The 27,536-nt window shown below is 40.8% G+C and overlaps 1 protein-coding gene and 1 pseudogene across 4 annotated transcripts; one reads left to right on the forward strand and one right to left on the reverse strand.

The window, feature by feature from the left end:
• Positions 1 to 238: 238 nt before the first annotated feature.
• C5H1orf141 (chromosome 5 C1orf141 homolog) lies at positions 239 to 27,288 on the reverse strand. Of its 3 annotated transcripts, none has more exons than XM_053592602.1 (10): positions 27,212 to 27,288; positions 26,792 to 27,032; positions 22,804 to 22,895; positions 20,351 to 20,481; positions 15,996 to 16,096; positions 12,701 to 12,768; positions 9,841 to 9,952; positions 5,425 to 5,494; positions 3,599 to 3,785; positions 239 to 819 (listed from the first exon to the last, which is right to left on the reverse strand). In XM_053592602.1, exons 3-10 carry the CDS (start codon positions 22,876 to 22,878, stop codon positions 241 to 243), a joined length of 1,323 nt encoding a protein of 440 aa, XP_053448577.1. In that variant the 5' UTR covers positions 22,879 to 22,895; positions 26,792 to 27,032; positions 27,212 to 27,288; the 3' UTR covers positions 239 to 240. The 3 variants fall into 3 exon arrangements, with proteins under 3 accessions (XP_053448577.1, XP_053448575.1, XP_053448576.1); XM_053592600.1 differs by having other exon boundaries at positions 26,748 to 27,032; XM_053592601.1 differs by having other exon boundaries at positions 26,748 to 27,014; positions 27,212 to 27,254.
• Positions 19,054 to 20,086, forward strand: LOC128586612 (small ubiquitin-related modifier 1-like; annotated as a pseudogene). The gene has a single exon (XR_008380268.1). The product of XR_008380268.1 is annotated as a small ubiquitin-related modifier 1-like (transcript).
• Positions 27,289 to 27,536: the final 248 nt, after the last annotated feature.

Here is a 27,536-nt window from a genome sequence, read left to right on the forward strand (position 1 = left end):
AAGTCATGAACTGGTTCTCTTGTTGATAATTATTCCCTAACTTTGTCTTATCATTTATTAAAAATGTTAACTGTTCTTGAATAGACATTGTTGATTTATAACTCCAATTTCTACGCCTTGTTTTCTGATACTATCCCCTAGAACATTACTATTTGCATAAGAATTTTTTCTATGATCTTGGAACTTGGTTTGTGTCTTGTCACCTAAATTTCGCTGTATACATGATACTTTATGAAGCCTTTAATCTTCACTCGACAAGTTCAACAAGCCATCCAATGGGGTTACGTTGCTTAGTTCATGCATATTTTTAAAAGGCTTCGAGTGATGTTTGACAGGGAAGGCAATGAATTTGTTTGTTGGTTTTGCTGTGGAAAACATTCTTCCAAATGTTCCAGTTTTATCACTCATTTCTTGAATAGCAGGTTTATCAAGATAATGCACAATTTGTTTTGTTAGGATGGAAAAATTCTGTGCGACGTTATGGAGTGTATTCCAGGACTGGTTTTCTAAGGTTTGCCTATAAATTTTCTTCTTCAGTTTATCATCTGTAATTCCATATTGCACTTCAAAAGGTATGTCTTGTATACCCCTCCTTATTGCTGTAGGCAGAGTTTTTATCGGTTTGGAAGGAGTAATAGATAGATCACCAAATAAAGATTTAAAGAATTCACAATTTCTTTCTACAACAAAATTTGTTCTTTTACGTGGGTAAATGTTTTCATTTTCCAAAGGATGAGGAAAAAATCTATTTTTTGCCAAGAGTAACTTTTGTACGTATCTTGTGTCGTGGAAAATCAGAGGATTTGTGTCACTTGGTCTCTGTTGATTAAAGAAAAAAGTACTTAGTCGTAAGAATATTGAGGCAAGAAAACTACTTATGTTTTTAAACATGAAAATAAAATTGTAAATATTCTAAAAATGACCACATAGAAGTATTTAATATGCACCATAGTAGCACTGAAACACACAAGAAGGATGGACTTATCCATATGGGAGGCTTCCTTCCCTTCTTAATGGTCTAGAGAGGTGTTAGGGATAAAATAGGAACTTTTGTCTTTCTTAAATCTTCTTTGAAATAAAGTGGAATATGAAAGCATAAATACATTTTTTTAAATGTTTGAGGTATTTTCATTGGAAAATAGGTGGTTGGTAGGATAGAACATTATTCTGGCATGTCTTAAGTTTCCACGTTCTATTTATTTATTTATTTATTTGAAACGGAGTCTCACTTTGAGGCCCTTGGTGGAGTGCTGTGGTGTCACTGCAACTTCAAACTCTTGGGGTCAAGTGATTCTCTTGCCTCAGCCTCCCAAGTAGCTGAGATTATAGGTGCCCGCCACAACACCTAGCTCCTTTTTTTTTTTTTTTTTTTTTTAAGAGATGGGGTCTGGCTCAGGTTGGTCTCAAACTCTTGAGCTCAAGCAATCTGCCTGCCTGGGCCTCCCAGGGTGCTGGGATTATAGGTGTGAGCCACCATGCCTGGCCCTAGTTTCCATGTTCTAGAAATCAAAAAGTATACCAAACATATGGATTGAGTTAAATGTGGTAAGAGACATAACTGACTATAAACCGAAATTACAAAGTCTGGATGTTCTAGTAAATGATTCAAAAAGTTTAAAATTAGGGCGGGGCCTGTGGCTCAAAGGGATAGGGTTATGGCCCCATATGCTGAAGGTGGCGGGTTCAAACCCAGCCCTGGCCAAAAACTGCAAAAAAAAAAAAAAAAAAAGTTTAAAATTAGACAAGGGTACAAGTCAAGTGTAGAAGTGTAGAACATAGATGTTTTGGCACAATAATCAAATAAATGAAAGCTATGTTGATTGGTTTGATCTAACCATGTCAGATTGTACAAAAAAAAACCAATCAGCATATTGTACCCCACATATGCATGAATGTATTCATGATCTACGTGTATTTGACTTAATTAAAAAAAAGTTTAAAATTATCTCTATAAATGCTTTACTTATTATTGTATCCCAACAGCAACCCCTGGCAAATAAAATAGCCAAAGTCATCATAGATTGACTTAAAAATAGACCATTGTTTAAAATCACAATAATAGCAAAATCTGTGTGTACGAGCTACTCTGCAAACTGTCTTCACATTTCCATTATTTTTTTTTTTTTTTTTTTTTTTGTAGAGACAGAGTCTCACCTTATGGCCCTTGGTAGAGTGCCGTGGCCTCACACAGCTCACAGCAACCTCCAACTCCTGGGCCTAAGGCGATTCTCTTGCCTCAGCCTCCCGAGTAGCTGGGACTACAGGCGCCCGCCACAACGCCCGGCTATTTTTTGGTTGCAGGTTGGCCGGGGCCGGGTTTGAACCCGCCACCCTCGGTATATGGGGCCGGCGCCCTACCGACTGAGCCACAGGCGCCGCCCCACATTTCCATTATTAAGGCAAAAGGATTAACTTCTAAGAAACTAGTCAAACATGCATATTATTAGCATATGGTTTGCAAATTTTAAGTCAATAATTATTACTTTTCATTAAACACATAATTAATGACACCTTGGGTGATTGCACATTAGTGAACTTAGTGTGAAAGGACCGTTGATACCTGTGATGACTGAAAGATGATCACTGAGTTTTATAACCTGCTACGGGTGCCAGTGTCACCTACTGAGCCATAGTAATGGGCGTTTATCATATCTTTAGTCTGTTCAACATCGTAAGGAATTTTCCACCTTTATAAGTTCATACACCCTCAGATAGAGGCAGAAACTATCTTTGTGAGCTTTTTGGGGATTAAGGTGTAGGTGTGTAACCCAGGCTCTGCCAATCACATTTACCTGTGAAACTCTCTGTTCAGAAAAAGCTAGCACTGTGACAATTCGTTGTGCAAACTGCTCTGGTGGGACCAGGAGCCCTGTCTGGCTTTCAAGGGCAGCAGTGGCAAAGGTCTTACAGAGAGTGTCCTCTGCCCAGCACTGAGGTGTAGTCTGTGCCTGTGCCCACGGCATGGCCCCGGGGAGCAGTCTGGGCTGTAACTGTGTGATCCTAGCAAGGTAGTCTTCAAGACAGACTGTCTCTGTAGCTTTCCCAGGGACTCTGTGGGCTCCTAAATAGCCTAAATGTATTTTCTGGCTGAAACAGCTAACACCGACTATTAGAAAAATGAACACATGGTCCAGACATTTAAAAGATGCTTTTGTTTTATATTCCTTTTATAATCAAACAAATTTTTAAATCTCTTCTTCATAAAGAAAAAGGAAATTCAGCTGGTGCAAAGGAAACACCAGTTTGAGGGGAGTGGTTCTTAAAAAGAGCATTAAGGCTCGGCGCCCATAGCTCAGTGGTTAGGGTGCCGGCCACATGCACTGGGGCTGGCAGGTTTGAACCTGGCCAGGGCCTGCTAAACAATGACAACAATAACAAGAAAAATAGCCGGGTGTTGTGGTGGACACTTATAGTCCGAGCTACTGGGAAGATGAGAAAGTAAGGCACAGAAAACTAAGAGGTAAGAAGGATTTATGTGAGATTCCAGTCACTGGAACATGTGGGTGATTACTATTAAGGAGAGCGGGCCCTATCTGAGTTGAGACAGAACAACCCTGAGTCCACATATTTACTCAGCAATAACAGACATTCTTATTACCGTCTGAGGAGTCACTGTCTTTGCTGGGCGAATGCTGATTATCTTGACATTTGGATTTTTCAGCTCATCCTCAATGCACAAGGGGAGTAAACTTTTCTTTCTTACTGAATGATTCTTACTTAATTTATAATTTCGGACTGATTTTTTTTCTTGTGTATTAAAATCATTCGTCTGTGGAAATTTTCCTCTGAAAATAAACACAAGACCAGGGAGACATTTATAGGGCTGATTTCAGCTTGTGGACGCTCGTCTGCCCCCTCCTCCCTGGACGCCGCTGCTAACATCTGCACTGAGCTCCCTCCCGTGGACCTTCAGACTGACCGGAGCTCCCATCCTGCCCTTCCTGGAGAAAACAGCCAAAAAAGAGGTAGGAGAAAGGGGATGATATGTGTGCCTCTTTGGATTTTGAGTCTGGGGTGTATCGTGGGGGTTGGGGGGCACACCAAGGACAGAGATCTTTGCTGCACCCTTTGTTGAAATACTGGGTGAAGCTTCATGGGGCAGCTTCATTGCAGCATAGGGTGGCCCCAGCGTTGCTGCGGTTAGGCAGAGGGAGGATGTGGTTTTTATTCTGAGCTCCTCTGGTTCTCATGGAACACAGATGCTGGGTTTGGGATTGCGGGGGGCTAGTATTGCAAGGCTGAGGTAACCTATGGAAAGGTTTGCAAGGATGAGGGAAGGATGGCCTCGTCTAAGGACAGACAAAGGGCATGATGGAGATCAGAGGGTTCCAGCACACCAGTGAGAAGTGCAAGCGGGAGTAGCCAGACCCTGTGCTTTACTCAGAAGACTCCGGGAAGCAGCCCTCTGAAAGCAATGAACCACTGCCCTCAGTCTCAAGAAAACACTTTTCCCTAGCCAGATTCCTTGAGATATTTCAATCCTTTTCCTACGGCCTGGTCCTATAGCCAAAAAGCTACAGGAATTGATGGATTTCTATTAAAATAAGGAAACAAAGTGAAGGAATATAGTTTTAAATAATTATGGCCCCAGGTTTTTTTAGTGAAGTGCTTTGTGCTTATGCTAAAACCTAACCACCAAGTATACCAGAATGCACATCTTTCGTAAATGAATTACTGGTGTTTCTACGCCTGGAATGACACGCGTGTTTTATTTACTGAATGTTTACATTTTAGGAAGGAAAATGTATTTTTTTTTTGTTCACAATATTGAATATTTGTAATTGTTTTTCTGACAAAAAATGTTTATGCCATAACTAAATTCATTCTTTTCTCATGAATTTACAATTTCTAAATGAAGATGAGAAAGTAAAACTTGAGGGAGAAGGACAGATTTTTCTAATCAAATGATGTCTTGATTTGTCTAAATGAGAAGTTTTAATTTTAATGCTCAGCATGGGAGCTGTTTCTTAGCAAAATTGTTTGGAAAGATTAATGTCATGTTGTGTTTTGGGTTGTCCCTGTTGTGTACATGAAGAAGAATCAGTCTTGTATTCCTCGTAGTTGTACTTAAAAGAGAATACTATATTATTTCCTATCTTTAAAAACATTTAATATGTGACCTACAGAATCTTGTAAACGGTCAAAAACAAAATGTGAAAATATTACAACCTAAAATAATTCATAACATCACAAGTGTTCTACTTTGACGATGTGCCTTTGATTTAATGGGAACACTTTTGGAAGGATGCATTACTTGTGTTTGTAATAATCTTTGAGGAGCTTGGAAATAAAATTTCTACTTAATTCAGAAAAAAGTAATAAGGCAGAATAAATTAATTCTTACCTATTATAAAATAAAAGGTAGAAAGTATGCTACTAGAAACATCATTGAACAGAATAAAATAACTAAAAATGTTAAATTACCTTTTATTTACATAATCTTCTAAATGGCCGAGAGAATCCAATGATTTCCTCGTTTCCTTTTCAATTTGAGCTGAAATGAGAAAAGACCTTCATAAAAGACACATATATGCTAACAACATTTTAAAAATACCGCGTGTAAGACATTTTATAATTTAAAATAACACATGGAAAGCACCTGGTATAGTGCCCCATCTGGAGGACTACTCAGGAAACGCTTCCAGAGTGAACAACAACTGGAAAAGAATGAGCTCAAGTTCTAATGTTTGGCCAAGACCCATCAAACATAGAGGCGGTCTCGGAGATTTTGGGGGGAATAAAGGCATTCCTAAATTGTCAAATCTTTCCTACACGTGAAAGCATTACTACCCAGTAGGAAGGCTCAAACAGTTAAACACCGTCGGTGCGAAGGGAAGCCAGTCAGCCAACATCAGTCAGGATGGGACTCACCTGGCATGAAGGCAGCTCCAAGGTTGACCTCTTCCAAACAGGGCTGATCCTCACTCCACCATTTTTCCACTTTCTTTTTTTTTTTTTTTTTAGCCGGCTGACTTTTTTCTTTCTTTCTTTTTTTTTTTTTTTATTAAAGCATAGCTGTGTACATTGATATGATCATGGGGCATCATACACTCGATTCATAGACCATTTGACACATTTTCATCACAATGGTTAACATTTTTCCACTTTCTTAAGTGTTCCCATTCACATATGCTAATTAGCAACCACTTCAGCTTTTGCCTGGTCCTCAAGTAGTTTATATCCTGGTGCAGAGCCTCCTAACCTTTTCCACACTGTGGCAAACAATCCAATGACTAGGATTTGTACAGTACAGGGGCATAAATTCTTGAGTCTGCTGTGCAGGCCACCCTGAGGCCGAGGGCCCAACATTCCAGCACCCTCATAACCCCCAGCACAGCAGGGTACCCAGGGCACTGGGAGGAGCTGTCTTCTAGAGGAAGGGAACAGTCGATAAACTAGTAAACCGACTGGCAAATACGGATATAAAATAACTCCACATACTTGAAAGTAACTATGGAGGAACATAAACTTGGCACTTCACCCAGGAGGCAATAGAAGGGAACAGTTGAGCTGAAATCTAAGTGAAAAGAAGGAGACAGCCAAGTAAAGAGTGGGGGAAACAGCCCACAGAAGAAACAGCAAGTGTGGGGTCTTGGTGTGACAGGGGCCGGCGTGCGGACAGCCAGCGCTGTGGGGGTGCGGGGAGTGAGAGGAGGCAGGTAGCAGGGCCAGGTCATGAGCCACGGAGAGGAGTTAAGATATTACTCTGGTTAAAACAGCAGTTTGGGAGGGTTTTCAACAGTGAAGTGGTTTAACTTATGCTTTAGAGAGATCCTTCTGCCGGCTCAGGGATGGTAATCAGTGGTGGTCAGGGCCAGTGTGAAGGGCGAGAGCAGCAGCGGAGTAACCGTGGGAAGGCTGCCGAGGTCTCGGCGAGACCTGTGGGAGGGTGAGAGCAAGGCGGCAGCACAGTGAGCTGGGAGACGGCTGGCTTCAGTTTATATTTTAGAGGTGGGTCTCATTGTATGCACTGGTGGATTAGATGTGGAGTCCAAAGAAATTAAAAATTATTTCTAGGTTTTTGGCCTCCATAACAGGGCAGATGCCATCTGCAGGGACGGGAAAGGCAAGTGAGAGAAAACAGGTCCACCAGTTGAAACAAGAGGCTGGGCAGAGAATGCCAGTTTATGAAGGGAGATTAAAGATCTCTCCTTTCCACTCCCAACTGAGTAACACAGAGTTAAATCAAACCACACAATGGCTGGATGTCTGAGTCCACCACTGTCGGCTATTTCCCTGGCCCCAGTCACAATTCTATCATCTGGTCCAGCCTGCGGGTCATGAGGACTGATTAGTGGCAACTGAAAAACTTCTGGAAGAGAAAGAGTGAGCCACCGTGAGCGAGAGAGAGGGAACCCTTGAAAATTCTGAAACACATAAAAAATACAGAAGGTGCCCCCCCAAATGTATACCCATTTTAAGAAAGGAAAATGACTGTGCTAAAATTGTAATGTTTCTAAATGGGGAAAAGTATACAAATAAAATTTACTCCTATTATTTTTGGACAAATATAAGCCCGGATTTAAGTGAGAGATATAGAAAAATATGAAATAACAATTAAAAATCATGAAAGATAGACTAAAAAAGGCTTTAACATTTATCTAATAGTTCTGGAAGAAGAAAATAGAGAAAGTGGTAAAGAATCTACATTTGAAAAGATAATAATCGAAAATTCTGACACATGTCTTCCAAACTTACCTGGGTACTATTTTTTTTTTTTTTTATTGTTGGGGATTCATTGAGGGCACAAGAAACCATGTTACACTGATTGCATTTGTTAGGTAAAGACCCTCTTACAATCGTGTCTTGCCCCCCAAAGTACTGGGTCCTATTAAATGCTCCCGTTGGAGACTGATAGGTAAATCCTGGCGTTGCTTCTTCATGTTTTGAGTTAGGCACTCAGCTCCTGAGCAGGCTGGCGAAGAAGCTGACGCCCTGAGCAGTCAGGGATCTTTTTTAGTCTGTGCTTCGTGTATTTTGTGAAACCTTTTCGTGACTGTGTCTAAGGCGATGGTGATGGGGTGGGGGGGTGGGGGGTTACTCTATTTACGTATGAGGTGTCACTTGGATTTCTTGTTTTTTTTTAACCTCTTTCTTGAGGTAAGCGAGTCAGTTTAGCGAGGAAGTTAGTAAAAAAAAAAAAAAAAAAACGGCCTCAAGGCCCATGAGTTGTTTAAGGTGGTGTTTCCTCATTCCACAGTTAGCTTTGCAGCTGTTATGGAAATCACATTTTGTCTCTTCTGTTGTCAAACCTCCTTCAAGACCTTTCTCCTCCAAGTTCAGAGGCTTTCGCCCTCGCTGAGTGCATCTAAAGCAATAAGGAAGCCAAGAAAAGGAAGGAGTAGCTATGCTTGTCACGCTGTTCTCATAATGCTGCTAGCGCAGGCCAGGCGTGGAAAGCTGGTGATTGCAGGGAGGAAGGGAATCCCGGGGAGACGCCTCCTGCCTGCCTGGGACCTGGCACTTGGCACTGATAACAAGCTCTTCTTTATGCTGAGGGGTTCACAGGGGGGTTTCAGGGTAAATTCTAACACCTATTGGCTATTTCAATGTGGTTCCTTTCTCACAGGAAATGAAACTGTGCATTGATTTCCGGAATATTCTTTCCAAGTGCTTCATATTATAAAACATGGCAGATTTTCTCTGAGTCTGGGATAAAGCGTCCTACTATTTATTTATTTATTTTTGAGACAGTCTCAAGCTATCGCTCTGGGTAGAGTGCCATAGTGTCATAGCTCACAGCGTCATAGCTCACAGCAACCTCAAACTCCTGGGCTGAAGCGATTCTCTTGCCTCAGCCTCCCAAAATAGCTGGGACTACAGGCGCCTGCCACAATGCCCAGCTATTTTTTGGTTGTAGTTCGTCACTGTTGTTTGGCAGGCCCAGGCTGGATTTGAACCTGCCAGCTCCAGTGTATATGGCTGGCACCCTAGCCGCTGAGCTACAGGCACTGAGCCCCTACTTACCATTTAATAACGTTTGTCTCCATTTTTCTTCTTTTGTTATGCATTGGACCAGGATAAACTTGTGTTTATGTTACAAGTTTCCCAGAAGTTTTAATTTGAGACTTTGATAAAAAAAAGTATAAAATGCTTCTGTAGGGAGACTCAAGACATTTTATAAAGAGCGATTGTTTTGCTGAAAGAATGGAACACCCTGCCTCTGCTCTCAGGGAACACTGCAGAGATGATGTGCCATCTGCGTGGAGCCTTGCAGGAGAGCGTGGTGACCGGGGCTGCTCCTCCATGCCCCTCCACGCCCCTCCGTTACCTACAGAACTCCCTGGAGGAGCCAGACACCTGATGACATCATGAAGCCCCTATATTAACCAGCGGTGCAGCTGCCCTCCTGATGGGCTTCTTATTATTTGAGGGAAGAAATATCTTTATTGTTTCTTTTACAGGCCATTAGATTTTCTAATTGCTGCTAAAACTCTCCTAACTATAAAAGATAAACAGGAATTTGTCGGGTGGAGACTTACGTCCTGAGCAGAGACAACAGAATAAATCAGACCACATAAAATGAAACAGCCCATTAAATATGACTTGAATCAGTGTAATGTAGACAGTTTAAAGAAACAGAATAGCAGGCTGGAAAGACCTGATATGCTACACTCAGGGACCCTTTATGTAATAGTCCTCAGGTGTCACGAAGTCATGAATTACTATGAAATATCCGTATGATCAAAGGCTGGAATTCCTTTTACATTTTTAATTTAAAAATTAAAGATGTTTTTAATGCTTATACCCTAAAATTAGACACAGTTAGCTTTGATTTATTGCAATATGAATGCCCGATTTGCACACCTGTTAATAAAAAAGAGTCTTTTTCTGTCTTACCAGCATTGGACTGAATGTTAAGTGCAGGAGGAAAGACAGTGGGGCCTTGTGGTCTCCCGAAGGCTTGTTTCTGCTGTGAATACAGAAGGCCCAAGGGCTCTGAATTCCCGACCTAAACACAGGAAACACACAAAGCTACCTTACAAAGGATTTCTTCCCATGTGTATATTAATAAATAATTTATACTTTTTTATTCATATTTGTGATAGCTAATTATGACAACTAAGAGCCGTCTGGTTCTTTAAATATTTTTGAATACATACAAGTCATAAACATATATGCAGCAAATAACAGAGTTCCAAAATACATGATTCAAACAGTGACAGAATCAAAGGGAGCAACGGGTAGTTTTGTAATCATCTCAACAATTGATATAACTGGATTAGAAAAATCAGTAAAGACACAGACAACTGAATGAAACTAAGATCTGAAGACCACCTTGACCTATTTTATACGTAAACTTACAATTTACATATCAAAACACAAAGATATACTTTACAATTATAAAAGTACTTATATATTTATATACTTATAGAATTCTGCTATGTAACTGCTAAGTACACATTCTTTCAAGAGTACATAGTACTTTCAATAAAACAGACTGTACCATGAGCCTTGAAACAAGCCTCAGTAAATGTTCAGAAGGACTGAAATCCTGCAGAGTATGCTCTCTGACCACAGGGGCATTAAACTAGAAATCTGTAACAGGACAACAACTGGAAAAACTCCCAGGATTTCAAAACTCTGTAACACACTTCTGAAGAGTCCATAACTCAAAGAAGAAATGCTAGGGGAAATCAGAAAAATGATAGTGAATATAAGACATCAAACTTCATGAAATTTCAGTTAATGGCACATTATTTATTCAGTTTTCCAAACAAGAAACCTGGGAATTATCACTCTAAGCACCCCAGGGTCACTTATAAATTCTGTCACGTCTGACGGTTTGATTTCCTCCTAATCAGCACCCTCCTTCATTCTCACTGCTACTGCTTTGGTTTAGTCCTTCAACACTTCTTTTTTTTTGAGATGGAGTCTCACTTTGTTGCCCTCGGTAGAGTGCTGTAGCATCACAGCTCACAGCAACCTCAAACTCTTGGGCTTAAGTGATTCTCTTGCTTCAGCCTCCTAAGTAGTTAGGACCACAAGTGCCTGCCACAATGCCCAGCTATTTTTCCAGATGCGGTCTTGCTCTGGTTCAGGTTGGTCTTGAACGCATGAGTTCAGGCAATCCACCTGCCTCGGCTTCCCAAGTGCTAGGATTACAGGTGTGAGCCACCACGTCTGGCCCCCTCAACACTTCTTACCTTGAAGATTTATGGAGAAGATGTGGAGATGCTATATTTGGCTAAGAAATATTTCATAAGAGTTAAACAAGAAATTATTGAGGGACAAAGGTCTTTCTGGAGTCAGGATGAACGGAGATGGGGGAACTAGTGGAGATTTTGGCTATAAAGGGGAGGAGTTCTGAGTTAGTATGATGGGCCATGCTGTGAGTACACCTGCTAAGATCTGTTCATAACTACGGCAAAGCAATATGAAAAAGAGCCAACTTATAACAAAGAACAGGGGCCGGGTGTGGTGGCTCATGCCTGTAATCCTAGTACTTTGGGAGGCTGAGGTGGGAGATCACTGGAGGTCAGGAGTTGGAGGTTGCAGGGAGTTATGATGACCTCCCTACAATCTAGCCCAGGTGAGTAACAGAGAAAATTAGAAAAGGAAGTAAGGATGGAAAGGCATGTGTTTTTATTAGCCTTTCTGTACAATTTAATTTTTAAGATCATATGGACGTTACATGTTTTATATAACATGCTAGTAAATGTTTAATGATGAGTGAAATGATTATGATATTAGCATGTATATTTCTCGGGAAGCTTTCATTTAAAAATGAACCTAAATAAGCCATTTAGATAAGGACGAAACTAATAATCTGGACAGTGAATTCTGTTAATATTTTTAAAAAGTATAAAATGCAGGAATATGCAACAAAAATTGTCATAGTTATTATAGACCTAAATATGTATTTCTTTATATTTTTTTGTCTATGTTAGCAATAATGAGGATTAACAAGTAGTTTAACACCTAACAGACTCTTTTAAATGATTTTCCCTCACTCATTCTCTTTATCAATTTAACTCTCTGGTTCCTTGGTCCAACACACCTTCATGCTCAAGGGTAGTCAATAACTCTCAACCTGTCGTGAACCTCTGCTCCAGTGATTATCAAGAGTCAATAACTTCTCAGCCTGTCGTGAACCTCTGCTCCAGTGATTATCAAGAGTCAATAGTGTTGGGGGATGGGCACACCTCTTGGGGGCAAGAAACAATTATAAGATAGACTTTATCTAACAAATGCAATCGGTGTAACCTAATTATTTGTACCCTCAATAGATCCCAAACAATAAAAAAAAAAGTCAATGGTGTTGGTTATAAACTTGTTTATGGTCATTGCTAATGTAATTATATGACTTGATTAACTATAGCAAGCTCAAGAAAATGGCATTGTTATCCATTAAAAGATTAGCAACTGGACTTATAAATAAGGTGAAATGTTTGTTAAACATGTATAGTTTTTCATGATCCTGTGTCTTAACTGACTTTGTGATAACTGGTATTCATGATCATTTTCAATAAATACTTTCTATCATACTGAAGTTTCTCCAACAAAGAATATAGATTCTTCCCTACTGTCCCCATACATAAACTTTTGCATGTCATAAGAGATGAAGTTACTTCAAATTTTTATCTTATTGAATCTTAAAATTTACTTGCATTTTTTCATTTATAGAAACATTTATAACATGTTTAGGGCTAATTCGAATTTCTATTAAGTAATTGTGAAGTATACAAATTAAACTTACCTCATCTGTGTCCTTAAGATAAAGAAAAGGTCCAATAGGTCTTGATTTTAGATGTTCTTGCACTGGCTCTAAGGAAACAAATCCAAACAATAATATTTTCATACTATTAAATTATTTCCAATTAAACTCCATAAAGCATTTTACTCACTGGTAATAAACTTTTCAGAAATGTAGTTTAACTATCTTATTTGGTTATATATTCATTGTTTTCATTTTTAGAGATAAATCTAACCTAGAAAAATCTGCCTTAAAAGTGAATTTCTTTTTTTGAGACCGAGTCTCACTATTTCGCCCTCAGTAGAGTGCTATGGCGTCACAGCTCACAGCAACCTCAAACTCTTGGCTTAAGTGATTGTCTTGCTTTAGCCTCCCAGGTAGCTGGGACTACAGGTGCCCACCACAATGTCTATTTTTGTTGTTGTTGTTGTTGTAGTTGTCTTTGTTGTTTAGCAGGCCCGGGCCAGGTTCGAACCCGCCAGCCTTGGTGTATGTGGCTAGTTCCTTAACCACTGAGCTACAGGCGCTGAGCCTAAAAGTGAATTTCAATTAATAGACTATAACTTTCAATTATTTTCTATTCTACAAAAAAGTGTATCTTCTTGGAAAATAATGGATTTCTAAATAAAATAGAATCATATGTGTTATTCAAAGGAATCCTTTGGTTAATTCCTTTAAAAAGAAAAATATTTCCTTCGATCTGGATTTTCCCATCCCCCATTATGAGTTTTATTAATCTGAATTATCACCAACTGGATTTTTTAAAAGTAAGTATAGTAGAGGGGTCAAGTGTGCAAACTTTGTAATTAGATAGCCTGAGTCCACATCCCATCTATTCTGCGAGTCATGTAGCTTGAGTAAAATTACTTTGCCTGTTTGAGTCTTATTTTCCTTACTTGTTAACTGGTAATAACAGTACTTATCTTGCAGAAATGCCATGAGGATTAAATGAGATAATACATGTAACAAACCTCTTTTTGGAGACAGAGTCTCACTCTGTCATCCAAGCTAGAGTGTCATGGCGTCATCATAGCTCACAGCAACCTCAGACTCCTGGGTTCAAGTGATCCTCCTACCTCAGCCTCTGAAGTAGCTGGGACTATAGGTGCCCACCACCATGCTTATGTTTTTAGTACAGACAGGATCTTGCTCTTGCTCGGGCTGGTCTCGGACTCCTGAGCTCAAGTGATCCTCCTGTTTGGCTTCCCAGAGTTCTGGGATTACAGGTGAGAGCCCCGTGCCCGCCAACACATAGCAAACTTCACAAGGAGTTTGGTAATTCTTCATTCACAGGTATCTGCTGGTCACGTCCTCCATGGGAGGCACTGGTGCTAGACTCTAGAATTTTTACTTTGCCTCATGACACATGCATTTTAGTCAAAAATAAACAAGTGAAAAAGCAAAAGAGCGAGTGATTATGCACGGAAATATGCTGTGCGGAAATAGTTTTGGTGAGGGACAGCCCACAGAGGATGTGTCATTGACAGGGTGAGCAGAGAGGGCCTCTTTGCGCAGATGACACCTCGCTGGAACTTGCAGCTGGGGTGGCCAGTGTGAAGAAGGAGTGACAGAGCACATCTCCCTGAGGCCTTTCAGCAGCTGGACAGAGAACGGCCAGTGCACACGTGGTGTAAGTGAAGGTTGGGGGCGGGGACAACATTGAACAAAGCGAAGGCCAGAGCACAGGATCCTGTAGGGTGCAAGTTTCACACTGTGCAGCGAGAAGCCACTGCAGACACTCAGGAGATGACCAGTCTACTCTAAAAGATCACTGTGACCTCAGAAAAACATGGAGTAGAGATCTCTGCTGTCACTGTGGAGCCATGTCCTCCTGCTGAACGCATCTGAAAAGGCTGGGTGAAATATTTTTTAAAATATAAATAAAGGCTGGATGGGATGGCTCATACCTGTAATCCCAGCACTCTGGGAGGCCCAGGCAGGAGGATCCCTTGAGATCAGGAGTTTGAGACCACCCTGAGTAAGAGTGAGACCCTGTCTCTACTAAAAATAGAAAAATTAGCTGGGCGTTGTGGAGGACACCTGTAGTCCCAGTTACTGGAGAAACTGAGGCAGGAAGATCACTTGAAACCAGCAGTTTGAGGTGCAGTGAGCTAGACTGAGGCTATGGCACTCTAGCCCAAGTGATAGGGCAAGAATCTGTCTCAAAAGAGAAAAAAAAAAAGATCTAAAGAGCATCATAGAGCTGGAGGATAGATGGAGGAGAAGGGAGAGAACTCCGGGAAGTGAGCCTGACTTGCAAAGCCACTCGTGCCTTCAGGGTATCTATCATGTGAAAGTGAAGTCAGGCTTTGGAAACTTCAAGTTTGAAGTGGAACAAAAATCAAAACCTGACCGCAGGTGGGATATTTGCTATGTCTCCTCCCTCTCTCCCTGACCTCCACCAGCACACATTCATTTCACCTGGGACCCAAGGCGCACAACCTTGGAGTAAGAGTAGACCAGAACAGATGGCTCCTGAGCAGAGAAGCACCACGACCTGGGCGTCCCAGGGGAGTAAAGCCTGGCTGTGAGGTGGCCTGAGGTAAGTTTAGACAAGTACTACCTCAGATACCCGGCTTAAAGAGTAGAAAATCCTCTCTGGAGTATGGTGCTAGCACCCTAGTTCTCGAATTGTTCACACGGATATTTTCCAAGTAGTGTCTAGCACACACTCAAAGATAATGAGCAGCCCAGGAAATACATTCTAAAAGCAAATGACAGATGTAACAGCGCATGGAATCAAATCTTTTGAGAAATTAGATTATGGAAAATAACAGAGAAATGAGTCCATACGGGGCAAAATGGCCTCAAGGAGGCCCAGCCAGGGAGAATGGTGAGGGCAATGCCATTGGGTGAGTGTCTGACAAAGCTGGAGAAAGAAAAATAAGGCTACACAGAACACTCAGATCCTCTGAGAATCTAAAACGCTGGCTCCTATCTCAGGGACACAGAAATTTATAATGCCGAAAGTAAGTTTCTATTAAGCAAGCCACTCATTCTTGACTTTTTAAGAAACGTTAACGAGGAAATTATTAGAGTTGAGCTAAAAAGAAACTCAGAAATATTCTTTCCAGAAAAAAACCCTACAAGCATGAAAATACATTTTTATTTTGTGAGTTGTATTAGTTGTTCACTATGATATTTAAGACCTCTTCTTAGTAAATTCTTTCTTATAGTTCAAACAAATGCTTTCGAATTAAGAACTTTAAAGATGCACATTGATAAATGATAAAATAAATAAAAGCACCCATTAATTACAGTAGAAGTAAATTTCCTGAAGCATTACCCATTGACTTACTTCCTGGTTTTTCTATATTTCTTTGAACACATTGTGGTCTTAAATTTGACTTGTTGATATCACTCTTTATAGATTCAGGTTCACATTTGAGAGGGGTATACCTAGAAGAAATAAAAATGAATCTAAATTAAAATAATCAGAAAATTTATAAGACAAGTCTAAGAAATAAATTTGGAGAAATATGGTGAAGGTCCAGTTACATAGATTTAGAGGTTGTAGTAATGCTATTATAGCACAAGATTGGTACTGTTTGAGCAAGAGCTAAAAATATTAGTGATAATCATTTGAAGTGCAGGATTAAGGACACTCCGAGAAGCTATTGTTCACAAGCAGATTAATCTTTTCAGAGAAATATGCTGGAAGTTAGTCAATGAGATATTGGGGACATTACCAGATCTGAACTGAAGTGTGCAATGGAGTTAGGGACAGTTCAGATACCAGAAATGATCACCGCATTTATTTAAGGCAGACACGGATTTTCCTCCTCCATTCTTTAACTGGCTATTGATGGCATGGAAGAAAGGTATTGGAATTATTTAAATAATGTCTCTGAAGCCTAAACACTAGAGCAACCACGAAAGAGTCCTTAGGCCTCAGATACTCACTCCTAGTCGATGTCACCCAGCCCACACCTGTCAGTAGTGTCCATAAGCCGATGTCTCCAGATTTACAGTCCAGACTCCAAACTCCCTAATACATATATATCCACTGCCTACATCCCTACTGCACTTAAATGTTTTATATGTATCTCAGTCATATCCAAAACTAAATTACTGATTCCACCCCCTTCCCTGTTTCTCACCCATCTCCATTCAACCAGAGGCTTATACCAAAAAATGCGCCGACACCTTTGATTTCTCTCCCTCTACTTTCCCACGCCCAGTCAGTCAGCAGATACCACCGGATCTTTCTTTGAACTATATCCTAAATACAACCACTTCTTTCCTTGTCACTTCCACCCTCATCCAAGAGTCCTTCCTCTTATCACCTTTCATCTGAACTACTACTTTTTTTTTTTTTTCTTTTTTTCTGAGACAAGAATCTTGCTTTGCTACCCAGGCTAGAGTGCTGTGTGCAGTGGTGTAATCACAGCTCACTACAGCCTCGAACCCTTGGCCACAAGTGGTCCTTCTCCTTAGCCTCCAGAATAACTGGGACTATAGGCGTATGCCACCATGCCCAGCTAATTTTTAAAAATTTTCTGTGGAGACAGGGTCACATTATATTGTTCAGGCTGGTCTTGAACTCCTGGCTTCAAGCAACTCACCTGCCTCAGCCTCCCAGAGTGCTAGGATTACAGGCATGTAACTCCGTACTCAGCCTAATCTTAAAATTTGTAATGGGTTTTGTTTGTTCTCTTTGGGTTATTCAGTGAATAATAATTTAATCTTTATAAAATAATGTATTTGTTCCTTTCAAAAAATTAAAATTTTTGTCTTATGTTATTTAATATCATCAGGAAGCACTTCTAGAACAGTGCAATATACTAGTGAGAATGGGCACTGTTCTGTTTCCAAATGAAATGAGAATGAGTCAAGGGTTCTGCTCTAACGATGGTGCCAGCTGTGATAGTCTCGCTGAGGAGGTAATGTTTTATCCTTATCTTACTAAAGTATTTTCAAATACATTTGAAGGGCACACAGAGATATTCAGAGGAAAACGTCCTCGTGGTGAACACAGGTGACGTGGGTCTTGCAGTGAGAGCTCAGCTTGCACTCTGACTCCTGCATATGATCTTCCGCAGACTGAATACTCTGAACCCCAGGCCTTCAGATACCAAATAAGGGTAATATCTACTTCAAGGGATTTGTATAAGAATTATGTAAAATAAAGTTTAGAAAACTAGCAAACTGTGAAGGCCATAGTTAGAGGTCAGTGAGGGTACTTTTTTTTTTTGTAGAGACAGACTCTCACCTTACCACCTTCAGTAGAGTGCCATGATGTACACAGGACTCACAGCAACCTCTAGCTCTTGGGCTTCCGCGATTCTCCTGCCTCAGCCTCCCAAGCAGCTGGGATTACAGGCGCCCGCCACAACGCCCGGCTATTTTTTGGTTGCAGTTCAGCCGGGGCTGGGTTTGAACCCGCCACCCTCGGTATATGGGGCTGGCGCCTTACTCACTGAGCCACAGGCACCACCCGAGGGTACTTTTTTTTATTCTTGAAATTTACTTGAATATTATGCTGGGTTTCATTTTGTTAATATAATAAGTTGTTGAGTGGCAATTATTCTGTTGCTATAGAATTGCTGACCAGGTAACTTTTTATTCCACAGCTGAATAAAAAGGAGCAATGAATACCCTATATTCTACAAAGAGTCATCAGTATTTGAGGCAAAAAATTCTCTTTAGCCTCTAAATAAGAGAAAACTGTAGTGGAATAAAAAGAAAAATGTCAGAATTGCAAGTCATTGACCTAAATGACTACTCGGCATTTTCCTCTTTTCTCAGTGTGTGAGAGTGGGAGGGAAGCTTCCTCCACAAAGCTGAGCAGAGGATTCCTAAGGAATTACTCATGAAGATGGTTCCAGCAAAAGGTGGTGTCTGGCATCTCATTCCTCGGCTGAGCATCTGTTAGGGAGCACACTTGCTGATTTATCCCCAGTCTCTTATTAGCTATGTGACCTTGGACAAGTTATTTAACCTCAACCAGACTTGCAGTTTTCACCTGTCAAATACACTTAACACATAGGGCTGGTACACAGAAGGAATGGGTTACACAGTACCATCAACGTCCCGTTGGTGTAAAGTTCTGTTAATCCTGCATCTTAGTACTTTCTTCCTGGGCTCTCCTCTACATGTACAGTGCCTGGAATAATCATGCATCTCTCTCTCTCTCTCTCACACACACACATACACACACACAGTGCCAGTGCCAGACCCCCCACGACATCTTAGGCTCTCCTTCTAAGTACATAGAGATGCTACGTTATTTATAGGCGCACTTTTTCTTGTAGTAACTTGAAGTTTAAGTTTGAAATAAATCTTGCCACTAATTTGAGGCATTATAATTGAGCTCAACAAAAGTCTTTCTTTAAAAATTCAGAACCGTGGGATTTGTAAACCCCGGAGCGAGGTTCTGCCTACCCGAGGCCGCTGCTGTGAGGAGACCTTTGGGTGAAGCCACCGTCATCATGTCTGACCAGGAGGCAAAACCTTCAACTGAAGACTTGGGGGATAAGAAGGAAGGGAATACATTAAACTCAAAGCCATTGGACAGGATAGCAGTGAGATTCACTTCAAAGTGAAAATGACAACACATCTCAAGAAACTCAAAGAATCATACTGTCAAAGACAGGGAGTTCCAATGAATTCACTCAGGTTTCTCTTTGAAGGACAGAGAATTGCTGATAATCATACTCCAAAAGAACTGGGAATGGAGGAAGAAGATGTGATTGAAGTTTATCAGGAACAAACGGGGGGTCATTCAACAGTTTAGATATTCTTTTATTTTTTTTCTTTTCCCTCAATCCTTTTTTATTTTTAAAAAAATAGTTCTTTTGTAATGTGGTGTTCAAAACAATTGAAAACTGGCACCTCATCTCTTTAAAACATCTGGTAATTTGAATTCTAGTGCTCATTATTCATTATTGTTTGTTTTCATTGTGCTGATTTTTGGTGATCAAGCCTCAGTCCCCTTCATATTGCCTACTCCTTTTAAAAAATCACATGTGTGCACAGAGATGCCACCGTTTTCTGGACTGTGCATTTTCAGGCTTGTGGTGGTAAATAAGATCAATCAATGCAAGAAGTATTCATGATGACTTTCCATTTGGCCCTGAAGTTCTAGCATGTGATTGCTTCACTCCTGGACTGTGACTTTCAGTGGGAGATCGAAGTTTTTCAGAGAACTGAACTGTAGAAAAATGACCTTTCCTTAACTTGAAGCTACTTTTTAAATCTGAAGGTTTGGACCAAAAGAAAAGGAATATCAAGTTGGAGTCAAGATTACAGATCAGGTGAGAATAATGACTAACTCCAAAGATGGCTTCATGGAAGAGAAGGCATTTTAAGATTTTTTTAAAATCTTGTTGGAAGATCCCAGAAAAGTTCTAATTTTCATTAGCAAATAATAAAGTTATTCATGCAGAAGTGTATACAACAGAAAAAAAAATTCAGAACCGTAGTTACCATCTACATTAGTGAAATATTATACATAATAAACATTTTATGAATGAGGACTATTCAGAAGGCCCATCTAGTATATTTTAACTCATAACCATCATAAAATAGGCCATGTAGAAAAGATTTCATTTACTCTAGGCTGCATAAGCTAAGACAAATATAATGTTTTAAAACTTCAAACTGAGGCTATGGGCACTCATGAAAAACACTTTTTGATTTGGGGGCACAAACTTGTCTTCTGTGATCTTCGATCCTGCTGCAGATGTGGGTGCAGCGGTGTCCTCTTCAAATTCCAAGTGAAAATCAAACGTCAGGGGTTTAGCTAAAATCTTTTTTCTTCTTCCATTCTGAAGTCTGTTTTTCTGCAACAAAGCCAAAGTAAAAAAAAAAAAAAAAAGAGTTCTTTTTATGTAAGAAAAATCCTGTGTGGAAAGAACAAAAATTAATCTCACTCTATGCACACACACATGTGCACACATGCACAGAATTTAGGTGGCAGACAATTGTGGAAAAATATTAGATTGAAAATCGAGGCCCTTATGCACCAACTTTTCTTATGCCTTTGCTATGTGATCTGAGCCACCATTTTCCCATCTATGAAAAGAGAGTGTCAGACTAGAGGAGCCTTAAGGCTCCTTCCTAACTCCAAAATTTAGAATTTAAGAAAAGATTTAAATATTTTGCAAATATGGGTACACAGAGTAATTGGAACCATAGCTGGAGTGTCCCTCCAACCTGCTCTCTGGTGCAGCCACACACGTGATGGGTCACACCCATCTTTACCAATCTCTATACCAGTGGCATGAACCAGAAATAGAGTTAAGGAAGCAATCAAAAAAGGACTTTGTTAAAATAGTTATTCAGTTGGAGTGAACAAAAGGGATACAGCTAAAGGATGAGTTAAGGAGCTGAAAGTTTTTCTCTAAAAAATTATCTCAGGGCACAGTGCAAAGAAATAGATGAAAAATCTGCCAGCAAAGTCAAAGGATATGGTTCGCCCAATAAAGGGTTAAGCACCATGGGGATTAACTTCTAAACAGCTAGAGCACAAAATATGGAAAACAATTGTCTTTGGGTATTAGAAAACAGACAGAACAGATGAGGTGACCATCCCAGAGCTCGGCTCCCTCCCTGCAGGCAGCTCTGTGCTGAGGTGCAGGCAGGGAACCCCAAAGAATTTGGCGAACTCAAACCAAACCTTGAGGTCTTGAGGTTGAGAGAAAGACTGCGCCAACAATCACACCCTTGGGCATGCACCCCAAAGAAACAGAAACTTACGTTCATATAAAAACCTGTCTGCAGCCAGGGGGTGGTGGCAAATGCCTGCAGTCCCAGCTGCTCAGGAGGTTGAGGCAAGAGGATTGCTTGAACCTAAGAGTTTGAGGTTGCTGTGAGCTGTGATGCCAGGACACTCTACTCAGGGTGACAGAGTGAGATGCTATCTAAAAAAAAACAAAACAAACAAACAAAAAAACCCCACAAAAACCAAAAACAAAACCTGTCTGCAAATGTTCATAGCAGCTTTATTTATTTTTAAAGCAGCTTTATTTTTAATAGCAAAAGCCTGAAAACAATCCAAAAGCCCTTCAATGGATGAGTGGCTGAAACTTTGTCCATCCATGTGATGGATACTATTCAGTAAAGCATTTTTCTATTATTTATAATAATAAAGCATTTGATTCATGCAAAAAGCTGAATGAATGTGAAGGTCCATTATGCTTAGTGAAATATCAATCTCAAAATCTTACATAATGAATGATTCCACTGATAGAATGTTCTCAGAATTACAAAGAGGGGAATACAGATTATTGATTGCCATGAGTAGAGAGAGGGGGTGGGGTGGGAGTATGGCCACAAATACAAAGAAGCAGCACGAGGGAGATCTTGAATGTTGATGGAAAAGTTCTGTGTCTTTGATGGTGGTGGTAGTTACACGATTCCATAAGGGGATAAGATTGCATAAAACCACACACACTCACACGCACACACAAATAAATGCAGGTTAAAAGTTAGTGGGCACTGAATAAAGACTGCAGTCTAGTTAAACAGCAATGCATCAGTGTCAATTCTGATACTGAGCTACAGCTATAAAAGGCATCACAGTTGAGGAAAACTGAGTGAAAGATGCCTGGAATTATGAGCCTACAATTATTGCTTTAAAAAAAATTTTTTTTGAGATAGAGTCTTACTTTGTTGCCCTCAGTAGAGTGCCATGGCGACACAGCTCACAGCAACCTCAAACTCTTGGGCTTAAGTGATCCTCTTGAGTAGCTGGGACTACAGGTGCCTGCTACAACACCTGGCCATTATTTTGAGATGAAGTCTCGCTCTTGCTCAGGCTGGCCTCGAACCTGTGAGCTCAGGCAATCTACCTGCCTCAGCCTCTCAGAGTGTTAGGATTACAGGCATGAGCCACTGCACCCGTTCCCAGTTTTTTTAATCTTAACCAGGTTTGATATGTGAATATACATAACATAACATGCACCTATCTAGTAGCTCTCTTGTATATTAAATGAATTCTCTATAGGATCCCCTTCGACGACTTTTTCATCTAATGTAATTATTTACTTTTTAAAAATTAGTTGAAATTTTCATGTTAATGTATCATTAGCTAAAAAATTATTCATATTTGAAATGTTAACTTTTTAATGATTAAATTGAATTTTAGTTTATACTTGACAAACCTTTGCTCTTCTGGCCAAGATTATCTTTGCTTGCTTATCAAGGATACTTAACTTCTCTAAGATTTTTTCTGCCATTGTCAGTCAGCAAATTCCTATTTTAAATGGAGGAAGAAGAAGAAATCAATTTAAATTGATTTAAATTTAAACATATAACTCATTATTTAGGCATAATTTTTTTAAAAGACCCACTTTACATTATATTGTATGTAAATAATAGAGTTGTATAGGTCATAAAATAAATCATAGAATTATAAATGTACTGAAATTTTTTCAACCAAAGGTCATATGATCAGAACTCACAGATGAGTGTGGGCCTCATGACTTTCTATATTTATGATCAAAGTGAGTTGAAGAAAGTTCAAGATTATTATTCTACATATGAGAACCAGATGTGACCCAAACTTGAGGCAAGACAACGTGGCTTGATTTACGACTATGTTTTTTTTTGTTGTGGTACAATTTTAATGAAAGTAAATGCGAAGAACTCACATTTATATAATTAATTGCTTCAAATTAATTCAAAGGGTCAAAGATTTTAAAGACTCAAAGTAAAGGGGTAGGAAAAAGATATTCCATACAAATGGAAACCAAAAACACTTTGGAGTAGTTATATTAAGCAAAACAAAGTTAGTAGCAGTAAAAAAAAAAAAAAAAAGACAAAGAAGGTCATTATATAATATAAAAGATCAATTCGACAGGAAGAAATAACATTCCTAAACCTAATACTGGAGCACTCAGATTTATAATACAGATATTACTAAATCTAAGAAAAGGGATATAAAACAACACAGTAATAGTGGGAGACTTTAACACCCCACTGACAATTCTCGACTGATCATCAAGATAGAAAGTCAAACAAGAAACAGTGGGCTTAAACTGGACTCTAGATCAAGGAAACAAACACATATTTACAGAACATTCTACCCAACAACTACAAAATACACATTTTCATCATCAATACATGGAACATTTTCCAAGAGAAACCATATGTTAGCCCACAAAACAAGTCTCAGTAAGTTTTAAGTAACAACCTACTGTGGCACCTCAAGGAACCAAAAAACAAGAATTAGCCAAACCAAAAGCGGGTAGAAGAAAAGAAATAAAGATCAGAGCGTAAGTAAATGACATTGAGATTAAAAAGTAGATATTACAACTAATACCACAGAAATACAAAAGATCATTCCAGACTACTATAAACACTCTACACCCACAAACTAGAAAACCTCCGGGAAATGGATACATTCCTGGAAACACACAACCTCCCAAGATGGAACCAGGAAGAGACAGAAATCCTGAGCAGATCAGTAACAAGTAATGAGAGCGAGTCAGTAATAAAAAATTCTCCCAGCAAAGGACCAGACAGCTTAACAGTCAGATTTTACCAGACATAAGAACTAGTACGAATCCTAATGAAACCACTCCAAAAAATCAAGGAGGAAGGAACTCCTCCTTGATAACACCCTCATACCAAAGCCGGGAAAGGGCACAACACCACCAACAACAAAAAATGCAGACCGGTATAATACGTCTATCCCTGGTGAACACAGATGCAAAAATCCTAAACAAATTACCAGCAACAGAACAGCACATCGAAAAGATGATATGCTGTCATCAAGTTTGATTCCAAGGAAGCAAGGATGGCTCAGCATACGCAAACCAATAAATGTGATTCATCACATAAACACAATATGACCATCTCAACAGCTACAGAAAACAGCATTTAATAAAGTTCACCATCCCTTCATGAGGAATAAGCAAGATGACCTCACTTCTTAAATATGTATAGGTACGTCTGAAGCATCCTTACGTATTTACAATTGGGGAAAATGCTCTCGCCTGGAATATAGGGTTCTGATGTGGTCATAGAAGCTTAACTCATAGAATCTCAGGGTTAGATTGGGTCAGCAGTTTTTCACGTAATTCCATCAACAGTGGAGCTATGTGGATACAAGAGGCCAAGACCTTTCTGATCCTTGCTTTGATTCCCTTTGCCACCGTCCTTCAGACCTTTAGGTGCTCACTTTCCCTCCCCTGGTTTACTGCACTATACTCCCCTCCTAATTCACCTGCTCCAAACTTCCTCCTCATCCTTCTAATATTGAGCCTTCAAAATGCCGTCAGGGCTGTCTTTCTTCAACAGACCACTGACCCACTCCAGCTCCAGCCCACGATCCTCAGCTTGCTCCTCACCACGTGCAGAAGGACCCCCAGATTCTTCAGACGACTTATGAGACCATTCCAGAAAAGACCACCCAGTGTCTGGCTTAGTTTACCTTTCCAGCTCATCCTCCCTCCACCTCCCTCTTGTAACATACTCTCCCCTCTTATTCCATGGACGCAGCCTGCCCTTTTCCCAAGCATGTCCTTCCCTTGTACTTTTCCTTCCACTCAGAATCTTCTCTCCTTTTGTCTTCCAGTCAAAAGCCTACATTCATCAGAGCCTGCCCTAGAGGCTGCCTCGGCGTGACATTGTCCTCGGCATACTCTCTCATTCTTACGGCAAAGGCAGTCTTTTTCCTGTGCTTCTGTTGCACTTTGTTCTTCGTTACAACACTAGGCACATACTACTTTGTGCTTGAGAGAGTTGATCTCTTCGTCACTGTGCTGAAAGCTCACTTACAGCAAGAACTGACTTACCTCGGAATCTTAGCACCAGGCAAAGCATTTTATATTTAACTGAAATTTAAAAATTATGTCTTAATTTGGGGATATCTCTGAATATAACTTTTAAGGAAAAATAATTCCAGTTTATCTGTAATGAATTGTTTTTTACTGGAAGACAAAGTAATGTAAATATAATATAAATTTGAATGAATTATTATAAAATGTGGCTCTTGCCAAAGATAAACACAATTGTTTTGAAAGGAAACTTGGATTTATGTTCTTAATTTCTAGTTCAGTAATGACAGTTTTTTTGAAAAAGAATACAAATAAGAGAATGCCAATTTGTGAAGAATAACCCCCAGTCACTCTCACTTTCAAAGCCCTGTCCACAACAAAGACTGCAGGTCAACATATTAGCAATCAGAGGCTGAGTCATTAACAATAACAACATTGAGCCCCAAAGTAACTTTTAAGAGAACTATTACATTTTAACAGCATCTTTGGGACAGAAAACAAAAACAAAAAACAAACCCCAATGTTATCAACACTATAGCCCTGCTGACGCATCTTCTTCAGCGAGTTGTGAAGAACTCAGAAAACAGAGTCTCTAAACTCACAAACTAAAGACCAGGATGGAACAACTCCCTGGAAAATGGAGACAAACTAAAAGTTACTTGGGTTGTGTAGTTTTGTCAGTTCAAACATCTGCTCCTTGAAGACAAGGCCTCTGCCTTGCACTTTGATCCAACAGGGCCCACTAGACCCTGCCCTGAGACCTCGGTCAGGCTCCCTGTGTTGTGAAATGATTAATTTGTGCTTAATAATGAGATGACCAGCTGAATTACTCGGTGTCACTTTCCAACCACAGACATAGGAGAATCCTTGTTTCTCAGTGAATCTGAAATGTTGATAAACGGTCCATGTTTCAGGCTGAGTTACGTCCCCCACCACATTTCTCACCTCCAGTACCTCAGACTGTGATTGTATTTGAGGAGACAGTTAAAATGGGGTTGTCAGGCTGGGCCCCAGTCCCACCCAGCTGGTGCCACATGAGAGGAGGCGCAACCTGGAGAAGACAGGGAGAAGGCCGCCACCTGCGGCCAGGGGGAAGGCGGCCACCTGCGGTCAGGGGGAAGACGGCCACCTGCGGCCAGAGGGAAGGCGGCCACCTGTAGCCTGGGAGACAGGGCTCAGAAAAACTCAGCTCTGCCCACACCTTGAGCGCCAACTTTTAGTCTCAAGACTAGGAAAACAAATGTCTGTTGTTCAGCCACCCAGTGTGAGTTCAGCCCTAGCAAAATGAGACGCAGCCAGACCCCCGATGACTGATTTAAACGCACCTTTAAAGATCAACCGTGAACTTGACCCACGCGCTTAGACTCACGCGGCGTACTTTCTCGTCCCCTCCTTGTCGGTGTAAGAGAGGAGAGCTCTTTCGTTTCAGCCTTTACCATAAGCGGTCGCCAGCTTGTGGTTGCGCCAGGGAGCAATGGAAGAAATGTTACAACAGCGGTGTGGTCGCCGTGAGCAGCGTTACCAGGAGCGACCCAGCAGGAGACATGGACCCGCCAGCTGCGACATCCGCCGGAGCGCCGTGCAGGGGCGACCTGGGTGGGACGCGGGGGCTGACCGGAAGCCAGCCCTGGGGTAAACTGAGGAAGCGAGTGACGCTCCGAAGAGACAAAGGGGTTTTCAGCGAACCCGGACCGGCCCGCGCACCTGCCAGCGCCTCTCCGCGCCCCGCCCCCACTCCGACCCCGACCCCGACCCCGACCCCGACCCCTAACCCTAACCCCTCTCTCACCCCAACGCGCTGGAGAAAGTTCTGCGACTCGCCAGACAATAACAGAACAAACAACAATAACCTCCCCCCCCCCAAAAAAAAAAAAACTCCACCCATTTTAATAAAACGACGTTTTCCCTATTTCGCCTCCCACCTCCGTTCAAATCTTTCCCACACCTGGGTCTCGGAAATCAAACCGTCTGCTCCTGTCCCCGCCCAGCCCCGCGGTCACTCCCCGCCCCCTAACGACGCGTCCCGCGTCCCTGGAGACAGGTGCGCGGGTTTCCTACTAAAGAGCCGCCTATCTCGGGGGCCTCCTGCCACAGACTTCCTCACTGAAAGCCAA

Source organism: Nycticebus coucang, chromosome 5, assembly GCF_027406575.1.
Source record: "Nycticebus coucang isolate mNycCou1 chromosome 5, mNycCou1.pri, whole genome shotgun sequence".
In the NCBI taxonomy this organism is placed as follows: domain Eukaryota; kingdom Metazoa; phylum Chordata; class Mammalia; order Primates; family Lorisidae; genus Nycticebus; species Nycticebus coucang.

What these genes read in the sequence shown, in the direction of transcription:
- C5H1orf141 (XM_053592602.1), bottom strand. Translation starts at nt 22,878, where the DNA reads ATGGCAGAAAAAATCTTAGAGAAGTTAAGTATCCTTGATAAGCAAGCA. An exon ending in TCTTGGCCAGAAGAGCAAAG is followed by an intron (nt 20,482 to 22,803) that starts GTTTGTCAAGTA and finishes GCTTTGTTGCAG; the next exon opens with AAAAACAGACTTCAGAATGG. An exon ending in AGACAGTGACTCCTCAGACG is followed by an intron (nt 820 to 3,598) that starts GTAATAAGAATG and finishes TTTAATCAACAG; the next exon opens with AGACCAAGTGACACAAATCC.